Genomic DNA, 22,612 nt, shown 5'->3' on the forward strand with positions numbered 1-22,612 from the left:
AAAAGGTCTCAGAGAAGGAGGAGATTTGGTATTGTTCTAAGTCAATTCGCTCTGGCTAAGGAAATGACGAGAAGGAAACTATTCCTCCATCTCAGGAACCATGTGGTGTTCCAAGATAAGACAAACACTTGCTAATTTGAGTGCACAAGCAGGAAATGTGAAACATCCATTTCCTTTCAGGCAAACAAAACAGTCCTCCAGTGGCACAAAAGCGTTGCTTTTACTGCTAAATCTCAAACATTCAGAAACTCTTTGCTTCACTGTGGACATTTTATATTTATCATTTGGATGTTATGGATAAAAACAGTACTTACTCTCCGATCACATGGCCACCAAAGTTTTGGGGTAAGGATTTTGTTTTTTTTTTCTAGAATGTCATTAGTATGAATACTGAGATTCACTGTTAATTGCCTTAAAAATTACATCTGAAAACTGTCAAGACTTATATTGGAAACAAAAACTAATGAATAGATTATTTCACTATTACTTAAAATTGAAAAGGTTATTTTCCAAATGTTTCTCTGGCAAAGTTTTATCATGATTTTTAGCTAATCAAAATAGCAGGGGAGGATAGAATTGATCGTTTGACAAAGTCAATTACTGAAGTCAATGAAAGCCTATTGACTTCAGTCTGTTCCAGATCATGTACATAATCTCAGCCATGTAGTGGATGTACTTATATGGCAGACATGGTTTGTTTCATCTTCTGATGAAAAAGAGCTAACAAGAAATAAAGGTGCTGAGTGCTGCAAACTTTGGAATAAACCTGTGTTCTTTCCGAATGTAAAAAGATTAGTAATCTGTTGTGGTGTCTTCACACACAATCAGCTTTTCCTTACTTATTCCTCAATGTGCATTTTGATCATCACCTGTTAAGGCTGTTTTCCTTCAACTAAACCTGCAAGTGGTTCATTAACTGAAATGTATAGAGCATAAGGTGGAAGTACATGTAATACTGAAATTCGTTGTAAGTGATTCGATTCAATGACTTGATTCTAAAAGATTCTGTGGAACAGCTTTTCCATCCGAAAGGCTCTATCACTTGATATATTTACCATTATATGCATATCATATTCTCTGTTTTTGGCTGTTTTGTTACTGTCATTGAGGAACAATTCCTTTAAGAATCCTTTTACTCGCTAAAGCTAAAAAATAATATGCACTAGCAAAATAGGACTTTTTGTTGCATAGAAGTGCCCTGAGAAAAGAGAGTGGAAAATAACTATACAAGAAGACTTAATTTAAGTTCCTCCATTTCCTTAGTATAAGCAGCAAGAGTCTGTTGAAAGCCAGACACGTTTCCTGCATTGACACATATATTTTCCTACAGGGAACCGTGAGCAACTCACTTCACTTCTGTGTTTTGGACCAAAAAGTGGGATAGGACATCTTTAAGTAATACTTAGAGGTTAACTGAGGAGAAAGTACTGTTATTAGTGTTTCAGGGTATGTGCTCGTATTGTTTAGAGGCTGTCTGGTGGACTCTGAAGCAGAAATAACTATCATTTTTGTAGAGTGGAACTACATGTAATTCTAAACAGGCTCTTTCAGTAAAAAAATGAAAGAATACTTTATTAAGCCTACTTTAAGAATTCTCATGTAAAAGGCGCTACCTCTTGTTGATGCAGATTTGATTTTTTTTTCTGAGATAAATCATTCTTTCACTGTCATAGAAAATGACAGAATAATAGCAAAATTATGTGTAACTCTAGGAATTCATTAACCATACTACTCAGGCTATGGGCAAGGTGTGCTCCATCTTCATGAAGAATCTAAAAAAGTACCTAAGAGGTACTTAAGATGTAGTCATTTTATTTTCATAGCATATTGCATGCAACTGGCTCCACTGGTGTGGTTGTTACCTTGTCATTCCATCTAAGGTACTTCTCTGGGTGCACCAAGACACTGATTTTCAAAATCAATAGCCATATTTGACTGCACAGGGCAGAATATGCATGAGCTGTCTTATTGCTGAAAGGGCCGGTGTTGCCTCCCACCAGCACCGCCTACCTGGCTTGCAGGGAATGATAATGTACACAGCTGCGACCACCTCCCGTTTGCCTACACTTTAACAGCAGTCAACGTTACAGCTGGGTTTTTTGTGAAAAGCTTGCTTGGTTCTGGAACATGGTGATGCCTCTTTGGTTCTTCTATTTTTTTCTGATAGATTTTAGAAAGCTAATAGCATTTCTTCTTCTTTGCCTCCAGATGTATCATATTACCATAGATTAGGGACATCACACAGTCCATCATAGAGTCAGCCTCAGAAGACACTGCTATATTTTTTTTCAATCTACATAAACTCACTGTGATTAAATATCAGTTATAATAGTAGAAAGGTATTTTTTGACATCCCTAGAAATACGGGAACTAAAGCAGAAATAAAGCTACACAATAATATATGTAAAAGTTATTTTTAAAATGAGAATGCCATATTTGAAACTGATTTTTTAGGAAATGGATTTTTCACGGTATGGTTTACAGTCTGTTTTCTAAGCCAGCCACTATGTAGCATTGTGAGTTTGAACACATCATGAAGATCCAGATCTTTTTCTATGTATGCTTGACTTCTCAGTGGCTCCAAAGACACAGCTGATGTATACATTTCAGCATGTGGGTAAAGGTTTGCTGATCAGGCACTGACTTTGTGAGAAAAAAAAAATAAATGCTGTAAAAATTGTTAGAATAACTATTCGTAATTATCTGTAATCTCTTATAATTTTATAAACCATCTATTGTCTAAGAGCTGGTTCTCTCCTCTGGAAAACATGCAGGCATCCTGTTTTCTAAAACTGACCAGTTTCCAATGGTAACTTAACACAATAGGATCTTAAAAGTGGCTGTGTAGATAAAAACAACATATACACGCAACTCAATTTATGTCAGGCTATGTGAATTGTCTAAGTGGTTTAAATTCTCTCCCTGTTCATGCCAAGACCTTAACAAAGCAAATAAATTAGCATGCTGTTTTGCAGGCTCAACGTAAAGTCAAAGACCTGGAGAATTAATAACTCTCATTCTTAGTGGCAGATCTTGCAGGACAATGAACTGATGCTATTCCTTGTCCTAACTCTTCTTTTGAATTCAGGTTTCACTGTCATCATTCTGCAGTCTTTTTAAAATGTTACATTATGCAGAAAAAGAGTAGAAACAAAATAGTAGTTTCACTAGTCTAACATCATTTCTGGCATAAAAAGTAAAAAAAAAAAGAATGTTATCCTCCTCTTGTAGCTTGAATTTGTGAGTTTTGTGATACAGCCTCTGCCTCTGTCAGCAAATATTCTCTGTGTAATGTATAATGAGCAGCAAAGAAGATATCCTGGAGCTTACCCCAGTGGTTGTTGTGGTCCCTGGAAATCTGTTTCTTGTTTTGCTAATAATAGCGGTTCCCTATGAGAGATGTATTAGGAGATTCCTTTCAGATGCATATGCCTGTCTCAGACAAGTTGGCTGAACTAACATGACCACACAGGAGCTCATCCATTCTAGGTGCTGGCTTCTCTAAAGAGACATAATGTCTGCTAACCCCTATTTTGCAATGGAAATCCATAAGACGGTCCTCTGGCAGAGGCAGGAAGAGTAGCATCAAAAGTCCATCTCTGCTAGACATCAGCACTCTTGGTATCACATAGGCATGTAGACAGAGAATCTAGATTGCTTTTTTTTAGTGATTTCAAGGGGAGTTTTTGTCTGGTTAAGAGCTTAGTGAGAAATTCAGGGTTTAGTACCCATCCATCAACTCCTAATCTCATTTTTTTACTGCTTTAATATAGTTTTTATTGAGTTCATTTTGATTTGTAAGTTAACAGTGGAAGTGAAGATGTTTCCATTTTAACCAGCAGTGCATTTCTTGTAATTCCTAAAAGCATTTTCTGTCACACACAATTAAATACAATAAATGGCTCTGAGACAATCCTATTCCTCTAGTGTAGATGTGATATACTTTCAGATCAGGAAATTTAATTTAAACAGTACATTTGATCAATATGACAGCAGCAGAGAGAACAAGTGTAAGCAGATATTAATCAACACAAACTTGGATCCCTACACCATCCTTCAGTCTAATTTTACTCAAGTATCTATTTAAAAAATGTAACAGAACAATTTAATACCTTAAAAACATTAAGTTTTTTTTTTTTTTTTTTTTTTTTTTTTTTTTTTTTTGACTCAGAATCCAGGGTGTTACTTGCGCAGGGTATGGAAACAATGCTGGCTGAAGTTTCGCTATTAGCTGGCTTCCAGCATTTTAACATGGATAATTGTCTGGCACTGGCACTTTGAGCACTATTTGATTTTTATACGCCACAGATACCTCATGATTTGTAAATAAAATGCCAAATTTCACCATGTTTTTCCCTTAACCCCAGTCCTTTCCATCATTAAAAGGTGTTTATTTGCTTGAAAGAAGACAGTTCTCTGCTGGAAAAGATGGACTTTAGGTATGAGCATATTCTAATGCCAGCTTCTGTGTGGTGGGGTCATGTTACCCGTCTAGCAATCATGATGGTTAAGGACTCCATGTCATTCTCTTGCTTTATGAACTGAAATACTACTTGTGAAGGGCAGCACTGACACGAGCTGTGATAGAGCCCTCTAACACACGAAAGCCCAACCTAGGCAGCTATGGGACTCAATCTCTATTCTGGGATCCCTTCCCAGTAGAAGTGGTGGCAGAGTAGAAGCAACAGTGGCATATCTAGTCCAGTTCTCTGCAAATACAAAAAGAGGCATTTGGCTAATTGTGTGGGCCGCATTTGGCTAATTGTGTGGACCAAATTAAACCTGTTGGCTCTGACTACTATGCCAGTGCATTTTCAGTGCATCCTCTGGGTGGTGCCCTTGCTCCCTCTTCTCCCCTCCACACATGGTCATACTATATCCTTTATACTCCTCCAGTCTATCTTTAGCAGCGCTAAAAAAAGACTCCAGAGCTGCCTCAGCTGCTCTGCTAGGCCTGTGGACATACAGAAGCTAGACCCTGAGGCCACCCATGGAATATTTTACAGCAGATGTGGTATCTTCAACCAGATCATTCTCTTTCCTAGTTTGTTGTTTGAAAGCAGCTCCTGGTATAAACCAGAGAACCCCAAAGGGGCCTTTATTTTGGTAGACTTGGGGTTGCTAATATAGCAGAAGACTTCAGTAAAATGAGGAACAATTTCTTTGATGGCTGATAGGAATGATGTAGGAGCTCTTAGAGATGCTTTGCATCATGGCACATTCTTTTTCTAGTAGAGACAACCTTCAGGGTTAGGGTTTTTGCACTGCTGAAGTGTAACTAAGTAGAAGACACCACAAAATCAGGACCTTGGAATTCAGGTGCAGTATCACCCTCAAGGCTAAATTTCCTGAACTGCTATTTTTCTTCTCCACTCCCTTTCCGTTCCCTTTTCTCTTCTTTTCACAATTCTGCCTTAGAATACCGTGCTATTTTAATTAGTAGACATCAGCCAAAACAGAGAAAGGTAGTTGGAGTCAGGCTGTTAACTGCATTAAATGGAAACTTTTCTTGTAGTTATTTCCTTTTCTGTTACCTCTCTATGTTTTGGAAAACCCCAGTGATCTTTACAGTACAAATACTTGGAAGCTTATCACACATCTTAAGGAGCTTATGGCATAAGGAGCAAATTTCATCACGGGAGATATAATCTCTTTCTACAATCTTTGGACTAGATCACTGACACCTGCATAAGTGATAGGATGTGAAGAAGTGAGATTCTTTCCTTTGAAAGCACTTTGCTGGAGTCAGACAACTGCAGACATTATAGGTTCCTGTTGTTGGAAGCAACCCCAGCAGGAGAACAGAGAGAGGAAGAAACAAAAATGTTTTCTTGCAGCCAAATGATGTAGTCATGCTCTAGTTCTGTCAGTGCTTACCCAAAGTAGTAAGACATTGTCCTCTTCAGGAGACAGAAACTAAATATGGGGATAGAGACTTTTAGTACACAAATACAAATATTGCCATGACCCAGAATAACCACATTGTATTTCTGATGACTAAGTGAGCTGTTCTTCTTTCATAGTACAACAGGGGACACAAGAATGAGAATTATATTCCAGTGATAAATGACTTTATCAATTTTGAATTTATTTAATCTGATTGCCTTTCTGCATTTAGTTAAGACAATAGATAAAATAGATAAAATTACCCTAAAAGAAACAAATTAAAAACAAAAATTCATCAACAGAGGATGAGTAAGCAGGAATGAAGCAGAATGGCCCCAACATATGTTTTCAGAGGAAGGGATGATCCATATTGGTTTAGTGAACTCAAATATATCTGAAAGAAAATATCTGAGTTCTTTGGTCAGGAATTTGTACTAATAACTCCCTCATGTCACAGGCTGTCCTATATGAAGTGCAGTCTTCACACTGCCTCTGCACTATCTGTCCCATCTGGCAGACACTGGCTATATCTACACAGACAACTTTCCTGCTCCAGCTTCCCAGAGAGCCTTACTACACGCTGCCTTAAGTCTTTTGTTTACTTAAAACTTGAGTTTCAGAGCCTGCCTTCTGGCTCATAAGGAATATTAAGCTATCACTCAGGGCTTTTGTCTTAGGACTTCAGCTCGTGATGTGCTACAGTCAAGGTCTCAAATCCCAAGCAGACTTCTGTCCCCATCATAATGGAGTTAATATGAGAGTAAGTCATATGTGAACTAATGTTCTGTCCAGTTCTCCCATCTATCCTTCCCAACCAGATAAATGGCTCAGACTTTCAGATTTGTTATTATAGATCTTCCAGAGCCCTGCTGGTCCCTTATTACTTACCTAACTTTACATCTATTCACTAAACAGAAAGTTTTCTACTTGTCTTCTTATTCAAGCCAGAGCCCTAAAAAAAATGAAAGTTGTTCACTTCCAAAGCTGCCTTTCCATAGACATACCCTTAAGACTTCTAATAACAGCAGATTGCCATTCATTTCATAAACAAGTATGTCTGCTGAAGTTGGTAAGAGTACTTGTTTTGAAGAATGTGTAATACAAATGCTTCCATTTATAGGTCCTGATATCTGTCACTGGCCTGTGAACTTCAGTTAACCAATATAAAAGCAGTCTAACACATGAAATAATAAATAGGAAGGAAGGATGCATTTCATTTCATTCAGTCAGAAAGCTCTCAGATTTCATTGCATGAAGTGGCTAGGAAACCTAATGAAAAGTTATAGGATTGGAGACTTTTTTTCCTGTTTCTCAACCAAGACAAATATTGATCAGCTGGGCTGATTGGAACATTATTTCTCTTAAATAGGTAAGAAATAGTTGTCTGCACTAGAATATCCCCAGCTGTGTGAATGTTGTGCATACCATAAGGCACAGCGCAAAAAGAAATGGATTATGCTTATATCCATTTTTGGCAGGCTGGTGTGGACAGACCATGTGTTTGGGGCTGCAGGTTTCCCCAGTTCTGTAAAATAACCAAATATACCTGGTCTAGTGGCTCTGTAGTTGTAGTGGGTAAAAGTAATGGTGGCATATTGTCTCTTCCCCTCCTCCTCCAAGAGACCTACCAACACCAGACAAGATTGTTATCAATTTCAAAATATTTTCAGACTTTAAAATAGATTAAAATATATTGATTCTTCCTAGATTCACTGAGAAACTAGACCTGGTTTGTTTTCCCATAATCAGCTTGAACTTGGAGCAAAATGCCTGCCCCAGAAGACATTTGTGGAAATAAGCATACTTTGAGCAGATTTTTACTGGGGTTTTGGAAGACAAGACAGTTTCTCCATGCTTCAGGTCCCTATTTGAAAAAAATGGAGAAAACTACCCTGCACTGCTTCATAGAAATATTGTGAAGATAAAGACTGTGAGGTAAGATGGGACATGGAATCAGACAGACAAATAGATTCTGGTTTTGCATATGCTTCCTTGTAAATATGTTGATTTTTTCAAGTACCTTTTTCTGAAGAGCAGACGTACAACACAGATATAGAAGACGACACATTTAAACAATGCCATGAAAGACAACGAGGTCTCTGCAGTGATAATAAGTACCTTATTAAATGTTTCCCTCCTTGTTATCAATCTTACATTCTGTGCACCATCAAGCCCTTCCTCCAACTCTTCACTGAAAGGTTGCACAATACCCCAAATTTTTAATAGCGGTATCATACAGTGTAATTTACTGAAGATTTCACTTGAAGGAGTAACAGTTTTCTACCCTGTTAAGCACTGCACAGGGTAGAAGGATCTTGTACTATCTATCAAGGTCTATCAAGGTTGTCAGAGGATCTTCCCGTTTCCAGTCACCCTGACCACAGCATGGGCTGCGCTTGAGAAATATAAAACAACAGCAGAGTAGCTTGGGATAGTGACTCAAGCAGGACAATTTCCGAGATGCTGTTTTCATAGGAATAGTTCTAATACTGACAAAAATGGAAATAAGGGCATAGGTTTAACTGAAAGATGATGCATGTGATGATGAAGCGCTAGCCATGGCAACATCTGTTTGTGAACATCATCACTTCAGTGGCTGTGCAACAGCGGTGAATGTCATTGCTCTGTAACACGCAGCACGTCCCATCTGCCCCTGAAGGCCAGTGGAAACACACTAAAAGAGGACCAAATCTATGACTTATGGTGTAGTTATAAAGGAAGGCGATACTCATCTTTCCCTCCTCCTCCCCTCTTTCCGTTTCAGACTGTGCTATGTCCCTGTTCTCCCTCAGCTGTTTTTGAGAAGAAATGAGTTGTATCAGCTTTTCAAATGGATTTCTTATGCATGTGGCAGTTCTTTTTGCTGGAGTTACTATGTTTGTGTGCTTCATTGTCTTCCAATACTGCTAAAAAGAGTACCTGAAGCAACTAAGTTGCTCACCAAACTACTGCAAAAAACTGGAACTTCCTCTCTTCTTCATTAGGGACAGGAGTCAAAGTCAAATATATTGAAATTAAACATATACTGCCCAAAAGCAAACAGATTTATCCTGGAGAGAAAATTGCATCTTAATCTTATGCAGTGTTTTATTTTCTGGCTAACTTTTGGAAGTACTATGTATCAACTACTAGATTATTATGGTTCTCTATATACTTTATATAAAATTTTAGCAAGTAAATCAAGGGTCATATTGATCACTCCTGCTCCAATGTGAATATGATTATGTTTATTTTACTACAAGCTAAGTAAAAGATTTGGCAAATACGTGAAATCTATCACTTCCATTATTCAGTCAAAAAGGATTATATCAATAATCAGCCCTTGTATTCGAGAAGCTAACATATAAATCGATTTCAAGATCTAATATGCAGGCCTGTCAGACAGATAAAAGTATATATTAATGAGGGCTTTTTTTTTCCCTTATCCTTCTTCTGGCAAGTCCAAAGAAAGTATTACTGTAGCTGGATTAAAGCAACAAACTACATCATGAGGAGAAAAGACCAGTCTTATTCTTACATGCTGTCTATTCAGCGCACAACTGTTTCTTTGTGTATAAATTATTCTTTTAATGTGGATCTGTCATCCTCAGGCTGTGTTATGTTGCTTCCTAATTACTGCCTCTTCCCTGCTTTTTTTTGCTCATACAGCCGTTGATTTATCAAATGCTTAACCATCCTTAGCAGGAAGGACACAGATCTAAGGTAGCAGAAGGGAGAGATGAAGTTTCTTCAGAGTATTATTTAAATATTAATACAAAGCACAGTGTATAGCACTCTGGCAGCTACCCCTACTATCAATTGAGGCATGGTACCGCTTGTTGGCACAAGAGCTAGCTGCCGAATGATTCATGCCTTATTTAGCCACTGAATCCAGGAACTCATCTTTAGGAAATGAAGTGTATTTCTTCTAAACAGTATGCCAGTGAGTGTGTTGGCATGTGAATACGTGGGCAGTAACAGAGATATAAGAAAAAGAACTTGGTGCTGTGCTCTCCCCTTATAACAAATTCCATGTAGATGCATGTTCCACTGCCGGAGTCTAACAGGATTCAGATTTACATGAGATTGTCTTAGTACGTTGTGGGTCTGATGACTGTTTCAGTTCTTCTTATTGCAAAACCTGTTGGGGAAAAATACTCTGTATTTATTCATAGTTTCCCATTTTGCCATTGTAGCTTCTTTAATCTTTGTGGTGCTGTCTCCATTGTACAGGAGACTAATCTGATGCTTGGGCATGGGGTGTCCACACTCATCAGAGAAGAATACAAAATAAAACCAAAACTCATGGCTGACCCATTTGTCTTTGTAAGATTATCTTCATTTCATAACCCTATCCTTTAGGCTAGAGGGAAGAAAATAGCCCATCAAGAACAATTAGCACTGACTACTTCATTTCCCCCTGCTTTCTGAGGTAGAAGCTTTAATTCCTATAAGACCTTAGTAAAAGGTACTTATTATTCAGATTTTGAAAACTACTGTATTGGAGTTAGGTTTGAAATAAATCTTCAGAAACAAAGAAAATGCAAAATCAAATTCTTAGGCTGCAGTAGAGTTGGTTCCAAAACCATAAATAAATCTTCTCCTGCTCAAGGAGATGGAAGAGTGATTTATTTAAGATTACCTTTGACTTTCTTGTATTGAAAAACAGGACAATTGTAACTTAAGATTTATCCATTAAATAACATCAACCCAAAATACATCAACAACACAAATATGTAAAGCTTTATTATGAAATAATGTCTAAGAAATTTTTAGGAAAATAGTTGAGAGGAAAAAGAAGAATAGTCTGTTCAATAAGATCCAAAAACTTCTTAGGGCTCTGGTACGTGCCTGCTGATGCAAAGAGCCAGGGCAGTTTCTACTGAGCTTCTGTCTTGCTTCTCTGCTGGAAATTATGGCCTTTGTAATACAGTCTGCAGAAGAAAATACTTTGTCTCAAACACTTGAATTCACAGCCAGCATCTTAATGCACTTATGGGATATTTGACCATTTAACTGATATCTCTTACTTCTGTGCCTTTGCTTTAAAAATTATTTTGTACTAATGCCAACTTTGTTATCCAAAGTAATGGAAGAATAAGCCCACCAAGTAGATACATGGCCTCTATGGAATATATGTAAGCTATACAGCCAGACTATAAATGACAAAGAAGACTAATGATGGTTGTGTTGATTAAGAAATGCAGGAATCCCTGGGCAGACAAGGACCTGGACCAGCCCACCTGCCTAGCAGAGCCCTGTGCAAACACAACCCATAAGATGCTGCTGGATTTTGTGGGATACACACCCATGTCACCGTGCACTGAGTCCTCAGCCTGGATCATCTGCCCATGACTGTATAGAGTTAAATGAAAATCCAGATTAGTAACACTTCCACTTTGAAATCACAACAATGTGTTTCTGCTGGTGGCTTCATAGATTGTTGCAGGTCTCGATTAATTAGCCCATACCAAAATAGATATTCCTATTCCTATTTGATATAAGGGAAATCTCTGAAACTGATTGATTTTCCCATGGTCACACAGGAAATATTGGGAAAAAGAAAGCTCAGATTTTTGAAATGCAAATAAGTAACTAATGAATACAATTCTACCACATGTGAATACACTTCTGTGTTCTCAAAATGACTGCTCACTGAAACACTTGTTACTTGAGGAAGAACAAATGAAACAGGGATTTTTTTTGCATTACTGGATGTAGCTAAGATATTACCACAGTGAAATAAGTAGAAAAATCTGATTTAAATAGAGATCCCCTTTTCTGCTTCTTGAATACTGGTTTATTGGATACTGGAGACCATATTTAACAAATTAACTTGTGGCTCCTTTTCCTCTCATTCTTCAGTTTTGTACAGCTTTCTTCATTTTCACCTGAAAAGGGTCATAGTTTTAGCAATCTCAAAAAACAATGAGACTGTAAATAGAATATCAAAGACTATTTTCATTCAATACTGTTTTTGAACTGGCAATAAACAAGTTGGAGCTGTCAGCAGAATACTCTGTGGCACTATCTCAAAGGCAATGAAAAGAGTGAAAAGAGACTGTTTTTGAGAAACCTTACCACTTTTGACCCTACCCGATTTCTTTCAGCTTGGTCGAACACACTATGATGGACAATATTTGTTTCATTCATTTGTTCTACATTAAAAATGATTTTTTTTGTAAGGAGAGTAAAGGGGATGGAGCTGTGATGGGGAGGTTGCTTCTCTCCTGGGATGTAGCTGAGCATGGTGTGGGGGGAGAGGGAGAGAGAATATGCAGCCAAGAGCAAGGAGTAGACTCAAGGTCCTGCTTCTGAGGGGACAAAGAGACACTTACAACTGAATGTGCAGAGGCTACAGCGCTTCTGGAAAGCACTGCATTGAAAACCACTATTCGAGGGACTCACAGCACAGAGGTAAATATAATCATAACACTGATTTTATTTCTGTTACACCTTACCTAGTCACTCTGAGTTTTCTCTTTTGTAAAATATTCTGCTTTATATTGTAATAAAACCTGAATTTTTAGTGTAAGAGCTTTTTGGACTTTTGTGGGTGCTCACAGTAAGGACAAACTCCATCTGAAAGCTCTGAGTCAGCTCCTCTCAGACCACAGATAGCAGAGTTGCTGTGGTAGGACTGGGAATGAATTAAAAGTATTGCTTACCCTAGTCTTCCCACTAACCTGAAAGCCTCTTGTCTTGCTTTAACTCTGGATGACTTCTGTAGCATACTAACTTTGATATTTCCTGCTAGAGAAATCTCCCTTAATTCTTGACATTCTACTCTAGTCAGTCATGCTCTTCTCATACAGGAACTGAGTTTATTCTCAGGTTCTGTAGAACAGTCTTATTGGTTTAGTAATAGCAACAGAATTTGCTTATGGCGAATTCTGATGTACTATTTGATTTAAGTTTGTGCAGAAGACATGCAGCTCAGGCCTATGCTGTTTGTAAGGCTGATAAGAATGCTTTGAGAGATGATTGTTTGCTGTACATATGAAAAAGATCAAAATTACGTTACTGTCTTTACAATGCATTGGGAATCATAATGAAATCATTCAGTGACAAAGTGTCTATCTCTTCTGATTATTACAATTACTGTTTATTTATCATTCCAGTAAAAATCAACTGCCAGTAATATTAAGGGAACATTACCAACCCTGAGATGGTTTATTGAAATGGCATGTTCCACTTTTCTGGCTTTTTATCACAAGGAATAACGGTACTAGTAAACATAAAGCAAATTTACTCCAAAGAACAGAGATCATTCTAGACTTTACTGCGAATGATAAGAAATATGAATTTAAGAACAGACTTAGCCTCTTATTTTACTGTCAGCACAGATATATGCACAAAGCCACAAATCTACTTCTCTAAGCTTCTGAATATTTCTGTTGTGCCTCAGTGTACCTTAATTTCAACAGCTCTGCAAAATGATAGCCCTACAGTGTTTATATCAGCCTAATTCAGAGTCTTCCTGAGTTTTCAGGTGATGTTAATATTTCTGTTATCCTTCTTCCAAATGTTCATTTTTAGATTTTCTGGTACACCTTTTTATTTATTTATTTATTTATTTATTTTTCCTCCAGCATAAATTTCCAGCAGGGGGCAATCTTGTTCCTAGATAGGTGGCTCATTTACGAAATCAACCCTCTGGGGAACAGCTGTCCCCTCTGCATTTCAAATGCAGGATTAATCCAAGGGCACAGACTATAGAATATTTTTTTTCCTTGTCGTTTACTTAATAAATTTTCAGAAGCTTCTAAGAGCCTTTTTCTTACCTTGTCATCATGGAAAGTCTTAGAAACTGCATAAAGTAAGGTCAGTATGGACCTCTAGCTGTCATCTGCTCTACCTTCTTTTTTTCCAGACACGATTAACTATATCACAACAACTCTTGATTGATGCTGTTTCTGAGAGTCTTCGGTGGGTCTGCCTGGTCTGTCTAGTCTAGTTCTGATCTGTCATTATAGTTAGAAACATGCTTTTTAAAATTTTAATCTGAATTTCATTTGCTGTGTTTTAAAAATAGTACTTATTAGCTTATCTGCAGTGGGCATAAAAGTCTTATTTACAGCAACTGTTTATTTATTAGAAGTGGGAAAATTACTCTCAGTTTCTGCAGAAAAGAATCATGCACTAGCATAGTCAGAATAAAACACCTCTATAGGGAGCAGTGTGTTTGAACGTGACAATGACATTCCTGACTGCCTAACTGCCTTACTTAATATTATGTTTACTAGTTATCATGTCCTCCACAGACTGCCCTTATTTCATTTTTTTTCCCCACAGGTTCTGTTTTGCAGACCCCACCATCCTTTTCTGTCTGTTTTCTGCACATAGCAATCACCTGAATCACCTTGTGCTGTAGACTAGCACTCTCACTCTTTTCACAAGAGTCCTGTGACCTTTTATAATGTTTGCCGTGACTAAGATCACAGCTGGTTGATTTTACAAAGCAACTGATTCACCCACCCAGTTGAATCATGGGCTGCCTACAAATAATTAATGAGAGATTGTTTTGATAAAACAATTAGTGACAAAGAGCAAGAAGATAGTAATATCAGCCCTTGTCAGCTACAGAGAAATTGTTAAAAAAAAAAAAAAAAATCAGCTTGACAATAGCAGCACAGATGCTGCAGGAGTTGGCGACTGATACCAGCCTCAGCTTTAGACTAAAGTTCCTTGGAGTTCTCAGAGCTGGGATTAAACGTCTAGTAGTTTGATTCGCTTTATTCCTCTTCTGTGCTAGGAAACAAGGGGGTTCTTCAGAGCCCAAGTCCCTCTTCCTTTCCATGCTGCTGCTTGCTGCCTGGGACATGCGAGGAGCAGCAGTAGCAGCCTGTCAGGCTTGCTATGGGCATTTACTGCAGCTGTAGGAAGATGTTAACAATCTTTTGAAACTTTGAGGGACTCTGGCTGCTTATCTCTGGTTCTGCACCAATTAGAGTGCACTAATGATTGACATGAACGCCTCTTGAAAAGCCGCTAAGATTCCTACACTGCAGTATTTGAACCATTTTTACTAGTCAAGTTATTGGATTTGCCATTTGTATGTTAGTGCAATTCATACTTAAATACACTAGCTGGTGCTCTGCGCTAAGCCGTGCAATGTTCAGATATAAATTCCAGTACTGGTTTGGATAGTTTTTATACCACCTTTTCTCACTGAGTTTTCATTCATGGAAAAAAAAAAAAAAAAAACATAGGAGGAGCTGGAGGCTGAGCTGGATTTCTGCATGCCAGAGATCAAACCCTCTACCAATTATTTCTGACTTTGGGACAAGGCGGTGTATATGTGTGCACACGTTTCTTGGACAACTTTGAGTCACTGACATGTGCCATGGCATAAAGGAAAGAAAACTCACAAAAATGTGAGAAGGAAAGAACTGAAATGGAACTAAATTTAAAATTCTAAAATTCAGATAGAAAACATGAAAATAGCTCTTTCCTACAATACAGCAGAATTCTGGTACTTTTCTAATACAGCTGAAATCAAGCAGCTCGCATGTGATACGTTCTACATGTGAGCTTGGTGGAGTGCACACAGAATTAAGCTCCATGTCAGATGCTCAATGCCTCATGCTAGTTTTAGGTGGGTGGAGGAAAAGAGAAATGGGAACATTACTCTCAGTTCTGAAGAAAAGAATCCTGCAGTAACATAGCACGAACAAAACATCTCTAAAGCAAACAGAGTGTTTGAATGCAGAACAATAACATTCTTGACCAACTAGTTGCCAACTGGACTACTACTGATAACTTTAAGATAGAATTCCTTAATTATTTCTCCTTTAATTAATCAGCAATAAAAATGCTTGGAAGGCTAACTGGCTATTAATGTTATTATTGGCAAAAATACAGTTCAGATTTTAGTCATATGAACACACACAGATTAAATGTTGTTTTTCCATCTCTCTTCTCTTTGCATCTAATACTTTGCCTTCCTCCTCTGCCCTGAGAGGCTTTCACTGAAGCTGCTTCTTGCAGGAATTTGAAAGGCATTACTGGGATTTCAAGCACATGGCCAATTAAAAAGTTTGCAAATGCATATGTGTGTGAGCATAGAGGAAGAAAGATCTTGTATCCACCTTAAATTTACATCTCAGTGATTTTGCCATAAGACTATAGGAAAGACCTAAAGTTTGGTTGCTCCAGAGCCTGACAAGTCTAGATGGGGACCATGTTGTTAATTTTTGGTGAGATGTACTCCAAGGTGAAAAAAGGGAGAAAGTAGATCCTTTCTCAGAAGGCTTATGGATTTATGTAAGCCCTATTTGGCTAGCTTTGCTACTGGATTCCTAGACTGACTGGGAAGAACTTATTTCAAACTTGTTTCAGGGGCATAATTACAAAATGTACCTTATCAGCAGATCTAATGTCTTCACTAATTGCATGTCCAAATTTGGCATGTGTGAAATCTGTAGAATGCTAAAGGCTTGCTAGAGGCTATCAGCTTGGTAGGACATAATGCTTCATATATATAGTTTGTAGAATGCTATAAAAGTCTAAGAATGCAGTAACAACTAAGAAAAACTTTTGCATGGCAAAGGCAATAATTCTCTATATAAACTATTAGTTCTGCCTTTGCTTAATCCTGCATGGAAAAATCAGAGGGGAGTGAATAAAGAGTTCAGAAGGACTTGCCCAGCCTGGATTGCCCAGCCAGATGTTGGAATGACAGCCGTGTGCTAGCTTGGCAGTCAGATCTGTGAGTAGTACCCAAAAATCATGAGTGTTGTTGTGAATTCTGAACCTCCAACCTTTTTTGCATGGACACATTTGAAGGATCATGGGCAAGAAAGGAAATGTTGTCAAGGTATTCAGTTGCTAATCTCACGGCAGGCTTATTTTTTTTTTTTTGTTTTTTTATTTATTTATTTATTTATTTATTTATGGCTTTGTACCAAGATGTCTATCTTTCAGCATTGTTGAAATAAACCTTCATCCTTCACTTCGTCTGGTGTTAGAAGTGAGATTGGATAAAATTGACTGAGATGGTGTACCCCATCAGTTTGGTTGTAGCATAACCCGAAAAAGCAGAGTGTGTGAGCATCCTGGGAAATGTACATATTCAGAACATATTTATGGGACAGGCACTAGAGGAGTTCTTTCCAGCATCCTCACCCTGTCCCCAACTTTCTTTTTTTCTAAAAGGCAGAGGACAGAGTGACATACAGAGCTTTAAGCAAACTTTGACATATTTTAATGGCTCTTTGGGAGATATTACTGGCAATATTGTTCTGACTCTCCTAATAGGCTAGGTCTGCCATGAAACTACCCAGAATAAGGAAGTTAAAACAACCGTGTGAAAGCCAGCTGTTCTGCTCAAATCCCAGGTGCAGCAAGCCCTGCGCTTTGATCTTTATCTCTGTTTTGTAGTATTTTCTCCAATGTACCTCAGGGTTGTGATCACTGAATGTTCTAAGGGGGAAATCAATGGACATGGATTTACAATTCTTCAATTTAAGTTTTTAGAACTGAATTACGTTCAGTGAAATTCATCCTCTGCAGGGAGTCAACAGAAAACAAGTTCAACCTATTAATGTGCCCCTATAGTTTCCACTGAAGTCAGGGAGAGTCTGAGAATAGAAAGAATAAAGTGTCTGGAACCCGTGGCTCTACTGATATTACTATAACAAAAATCAGATGTATAAAATCTAAGTCTAAAAATGAAATGAGAGCCTATGGGATAATATATGGGAACTCCAATAATCAGTGTAAACCCAGCTGAGTCTCTCCAGGGATTAATTTGACCCTCTATTTTTGTATTCATAAATAGAAGTAGAAAAATAAAAGAATTGAAAAAGTTAAAGAAAATGAAGACATTATCAAAAAGGCTAATTGCCTGTACTGTATTTGCAGCACAGGGGAACAGCACGCGGGAAGGACTGAAGAGCTGCACTCAATACTTTTGTCAATTCTCTTGTCTGCTTTTAACAGTGTGAAACCCTGGTTTGATTGCGCAGGTGGTGAAAACTATGGGTAGAGGGATACAGGGACAAATCTCCTTGGCTCAGTGCGTGGCAACGCCTGAGGCAGGTACACTTGTGCAGCTTGTGGAGCTTCTGCTTGTGCCGAAGCCTGCTGAGCCCTGCAGAGAGCCCTTTCTCCACCTCCCTACTGAGTGAAGAAGGCAAACAGCAACCGGGATGTTAGGTAGCACCATAAATCCCTGAGTTTGAGGGATTCCCTGGCACTCTCAAAATATAATAATATAACAGTTGAGGTAAAAAAATGAATTAGCCTAAGAAGTGTGAATCACATAAATAACAATTTTTCGTTAAAGAGAAAAGAAGTAACTAGGTAGATAAGGTAGGTAACAATAGCTAACTATTAAAGTGTGATTATTCAGTAACCTTTTATATCTGCTCTTTTGGAAGGCAATTGTTAGGCTGCATATGGTTGCTTTCCTCATTCTGCAGTTACCTACACTAAATTTATGTCCTGCTAGACATCAAGGCCTGATGTTAACTAAGTTAAACTGTTGGTACACACTGGGGTGCCTCTGCCTGCGAGTCTGTCCTGCTGTGATCTTAACTGGCCTACACTTCTGTATGCTAACAGTTACAAACTTTTTTCTATTGTAGTAATACAATTTCCCTTTTAATAAATGTGTTTCACAAACATGACATAGTACAGATAGAAAAAGGATGTTTCAAGTTGGCCCATGGCTCTTTTTCACTCATTCCTCTTTGCTCCACCAGTAGTCAACATAGCAACCCTTCTTATTTTGGATTCATTCCCTTTTTGAATTTTAGGGGGTCTATGAGGGTTTTGCATTCACCTCTTAAACACTAGGTTTAAAAATGTACCTCCAAACTTCTTAGAATAGCAATAAAGCTGTGGCTCAGTTGTGAAAGTGACAAGTTTTCTGAGGTGACTGACCTTAGAAATATATCAGGAAAAATCCTTATTCTCTGGCACTGTTAAACTATTTAGGGGAAGAAAATGATCCTACCTGTCCTCTTTTTTATTTTCAGGTCTCTTCATGCTTGAAAGCAAGTATAAAAGAACTAGAAATTTACTCTTTTCTTAATGACAGATTAATGTATCTTCAAATTAGGCATGAGGGATGGGAAATATCTGAGCAACCTAGTAAAAATAAAGGCTATCTCTGACCAAAATCTTCTATGGTACGGCAATTTGCTCTAATTATTATGAGAGTTTAAAATATCAGTCTCTCAGCAGTAAAAGACTGGAAGATGTTCTCATGCTACAATAAATACAGTGCTTAAGACCTTAAGAAAATGGCAAAAGCTACATCTCAGTTATAGATCAGTCAGGAAACATGTATATAAAGAACATAAATAACTATAAATAGAACAGCAAGCATTCATAAAAACCCATGTATAATGCCCACAGAAGCAAATACTTGGTGGTTTTATATCATAGCTGTGTGGCTCGTGAGTGATTTTAGAAGCGTGAAAGACTTTTCCTTTGTGTTGATACAGGCACTGATATCAAATACAAACTACTGTCTAGATGCTTTTGAATTAAGAAAAAGAAAGCACTGTACAGTGAGAATAATCAGGTCTTGTGTTTATGTTGTAAGGTTCATGTTTTATATGACCTTTCAATAACATCTTAAGGTTTGTTCTTCTAAGAAGACTGCTGTATTAAATTAATTTGCAGGCATCAAAAACCTCTAGGACTGATGAAATAACCTTGCTGTATATTTTTGCTGTATTTCAGAGCAGATAACAATAGCGTTCACAGTGTCCATGGTGGTCGGACTGGTGATTGGAGGGATCATCTGGGCTTTGTTTACTTGCTTGTCCCGTCGCCGAGCTAGTGCCCACATTTCCCAGGGAAGCTCCTCCTCCTACAATCGCCGGTCCAGACCCCCCTCCCATGGCCACTCTGCCAGCAGGACTGGATTTTATCGCAACAGTAGCTGTGAACGTCGGAGCAACCTCAGCCTGGCCAGCCTCACCTTCCAGCGGCAAGCATCCTTGGAGCAAGCCAACTCCTTCCCCCGCAAGTCAAGCTTCCGAGCATCCACCTTCCACCCCTTCCTGCAAAGTCCTCCCCTCCCGGTGGAAACGAACAGTCAGCTGATCACTCTGACCCCTACAAGTACCACCACAACTCTCGTGGGAAGCACCACCAACAGCTTAAGTCGACCCGAATTTCACTGGTCTAACAACAGCCTCCGCATCTGCCACTCCACGCAAACCCCTCCTCCTGCCTATGAAACCATCATAAAAGCATTCCCAGACTCCTGAACTAGTTTCTTGCTCAAACACACTCCAGACTCCTGAACTAGTTTCTTGCTGCAAACACATTCATGAATTTTAGGAGGAACCTCAATCATCTCAAACAATTTTCTGTGCACGCTGAGGATCTCTGAGAAGTCTCCTGTTGCTGAGACATGTCGCAGAGGGGACTTACATTGCTAAGAGGTGGCTAGCACTGATTTTTAGAGCACACTGTCCTGCTGGCCAAGGAATCATCTGTCTTTCATGCCACCAGCCTCAACTTACTGATCTGCAGTAAACCCATGTATTTATACTACTGTATCTTTAATTATAACCTTTGTATCTTTTAGTTTAGAGGAAAGAAAATGCTGCCACATAAGAAACTGATAATTTCTTGAAGAAACAGATCATGTTAGGAATTACTGATACATACATTTCTGCAAATTTCACTATTCGCTTCTTTTCTAATGCAAGAAGTTGTGATTTTATATATTTTCCCCAGGATGTTAGATTTTCAGTGACTATATCCCTGTAATCACAGAACAGCTTCTGTCTGAGGAACCTTAGAAGCAGACATTAAAGTAGATTTAATGTCACAGATCTGTTGATAGTAGCAGGCATCCTGTTTTGCTGACTGTAGAGGATCTTAATAGACTAGGTCAGCCTGTTTGTATAACACTCCCTACAGTACGAGAAAAGTGTTGAAGAGGAAAAAGTACAAAATGCATGGTAACAATTATGAAGATTTTTTAGTCTGTAACCAGCAGGATAGGTAGTCCCATTTTAATACCTGATAAGGCTGTGTGGAAGTAGAACTCCTGATGTTTCATTTTTCTTCTGGTTATCAAGATAAGCAGCATGAATGACAACTATTTTTTAACTGTTTCCTGTTTTGCTATGAGATTGCTCATTTCCTTACTTCAAACTGTATTTTTGAAATTGTACCAATGTTTAATGCTTCCGGGCAAGTTATTCACTGAAATCCTGTGTTTCACTAATCAAAATTCTAAACAGCTGTGGCTGAATACTAGAATTGTACAATTACTTGGAATATGAAGAAAAAGATGGAATATTTAGTTGAGGCTAACATATCTTCTTGACTGTTGTACATGTACACGTACATTATGCCAAGCTAACCCACAGGCTTAGTAGAGACTAATTGCATTGATGTAAGAAGTTAAGGATTTGGAAACAGTGCAGACAAACAGGGCATAATTTAAGTCTTATTGGATCATTTTCCCATTAAATGTTTTGTCTTCAAATGGAGGGAAAAAAATTCCACAAGCAGAGGAACAGTCTTATCCCTTGCTTATAAATAAGCCTCTCATTCTTAGCAGGGCTGGCAAGTACTGGCTGCAGTACTTCTGATCCGGAGGCAGGGGGGCTGCTCCTGTGTCTCTGTTCAGAGTCTGAGTCCTCACCTGAACTTGGGTGGGGATAATGATTTAGAGGCTTTCAAGAACAGGCAAAATGCTTAATATCTTACCTTCCAGGCTTTCAGTGATTTGACAGCATGCATCCCTTTACAGAGTTCAGCATCCCTCGTGGAGCACTAGTATTGACATCTTAACTGTAATCTTCCAGCCTGATATCTTTTCATTTACAAATATTGCTACAAACATTGAGCTACAAGCATTAGTTATTATAAACTACAAATACTCCATATTTTAAAGGCAAACAATTTTGTGTTTATCTACTGACAGGCTTTTGCTATTTTATTTTCAGCATGCAACGTTTTCTCTTTTAGAAGGATATATGCCATTGCTAGAACAACCGTTTACAGAGTTTACAGAGCATTTCATTGCTGACACTATGGGATCTGGTATACTAAGGACTTGCTGATAAGAGTGTGAAACTGCCTTTTGCTGTAGCAGGCTACAGACCTACCACAATGGCCTTCTGGAGAAAGAAAATTGTATCATTGCATTCATTAATAATATTTTTTTCATTTTGATTTTTAATTAGTTTGGTAAAATTCATTGCATTCGTAAATATTTTTACAGTGTCCTAGCTCTGGAATAGTTGATGTCATTTATTCTAAAATGCCTACAAAAAAATGAGAATCCAAGCCTGCTCACTTTGCTTCTGAATTTGGTGGGCTGTTTGAAGAGACAGCTTGGCCAACCATATGCACCAAGCTGGCCAAAAGTGTTTGTTCCTGGACAATGAAATAATTTTAGAGGAGTAATCTTTTACTCCCAGTTTCTAAATGCACATTACATTACAGTAGGACTTTCCAAATCATATTATTACTTGTATTATACTATAGTTAGTAAGCAATGTAGAAAGTACACGTAGAAAGTAAATGTACTGTATTTTTTTCCTCCTGAAATCTGCACTGGATATATATAAATATATGTATATCTCCTAGATTAGGGAGATTAAAAGCACAGATTGTATGGTGCATAGCTAGTATGGCTGTCAGATACCTAATTAACAGTTTAAACAGTGACTGAAATAAGTATTTTGCAAGCACTCTGGAAGCTTCAGAATGTGAAATAAAGGTAGATGTTATACTCTCTATCTCATGCTTTTCCTTAGAGATA

General features: G+C 38.1%; 1 protein-coding gene across 1 annotated transcript; it reads left to right on the forward strand.

The window, feature by feature from the left end:
• Positions 1-100: 100 nt before the first annotated feature.
• MYCT1 (MYC target 1) lies at positions 101-22,589 on the forward strand. Its single transcript, XM_062572396.1, is given in 3 exon segments — positions 101-267; positions 269-345; positions 19,561-22,589. Coding segments are annotated over 3 exon segments (777 nt in total). The 3' UTR covers positions 20,094-22,589.
• The last annotated feature ends 23 nt before the right edge of the window (positions 22,590-22,612 follow it).

Source organism: Rhea pennata, chromosome 3, assembly GCF_028389875.1.
Source record: "Rhea pennata isolate bPtePen1 chromosome 3, bPtePen1.pri, whole genome shotgun sequence".
NCBI classification, from domain to species: Eukaryota; Metazoa; Chordata; class Aves; order Rheiformes; family Rheidae; genus Rhea; species Rhea pennata.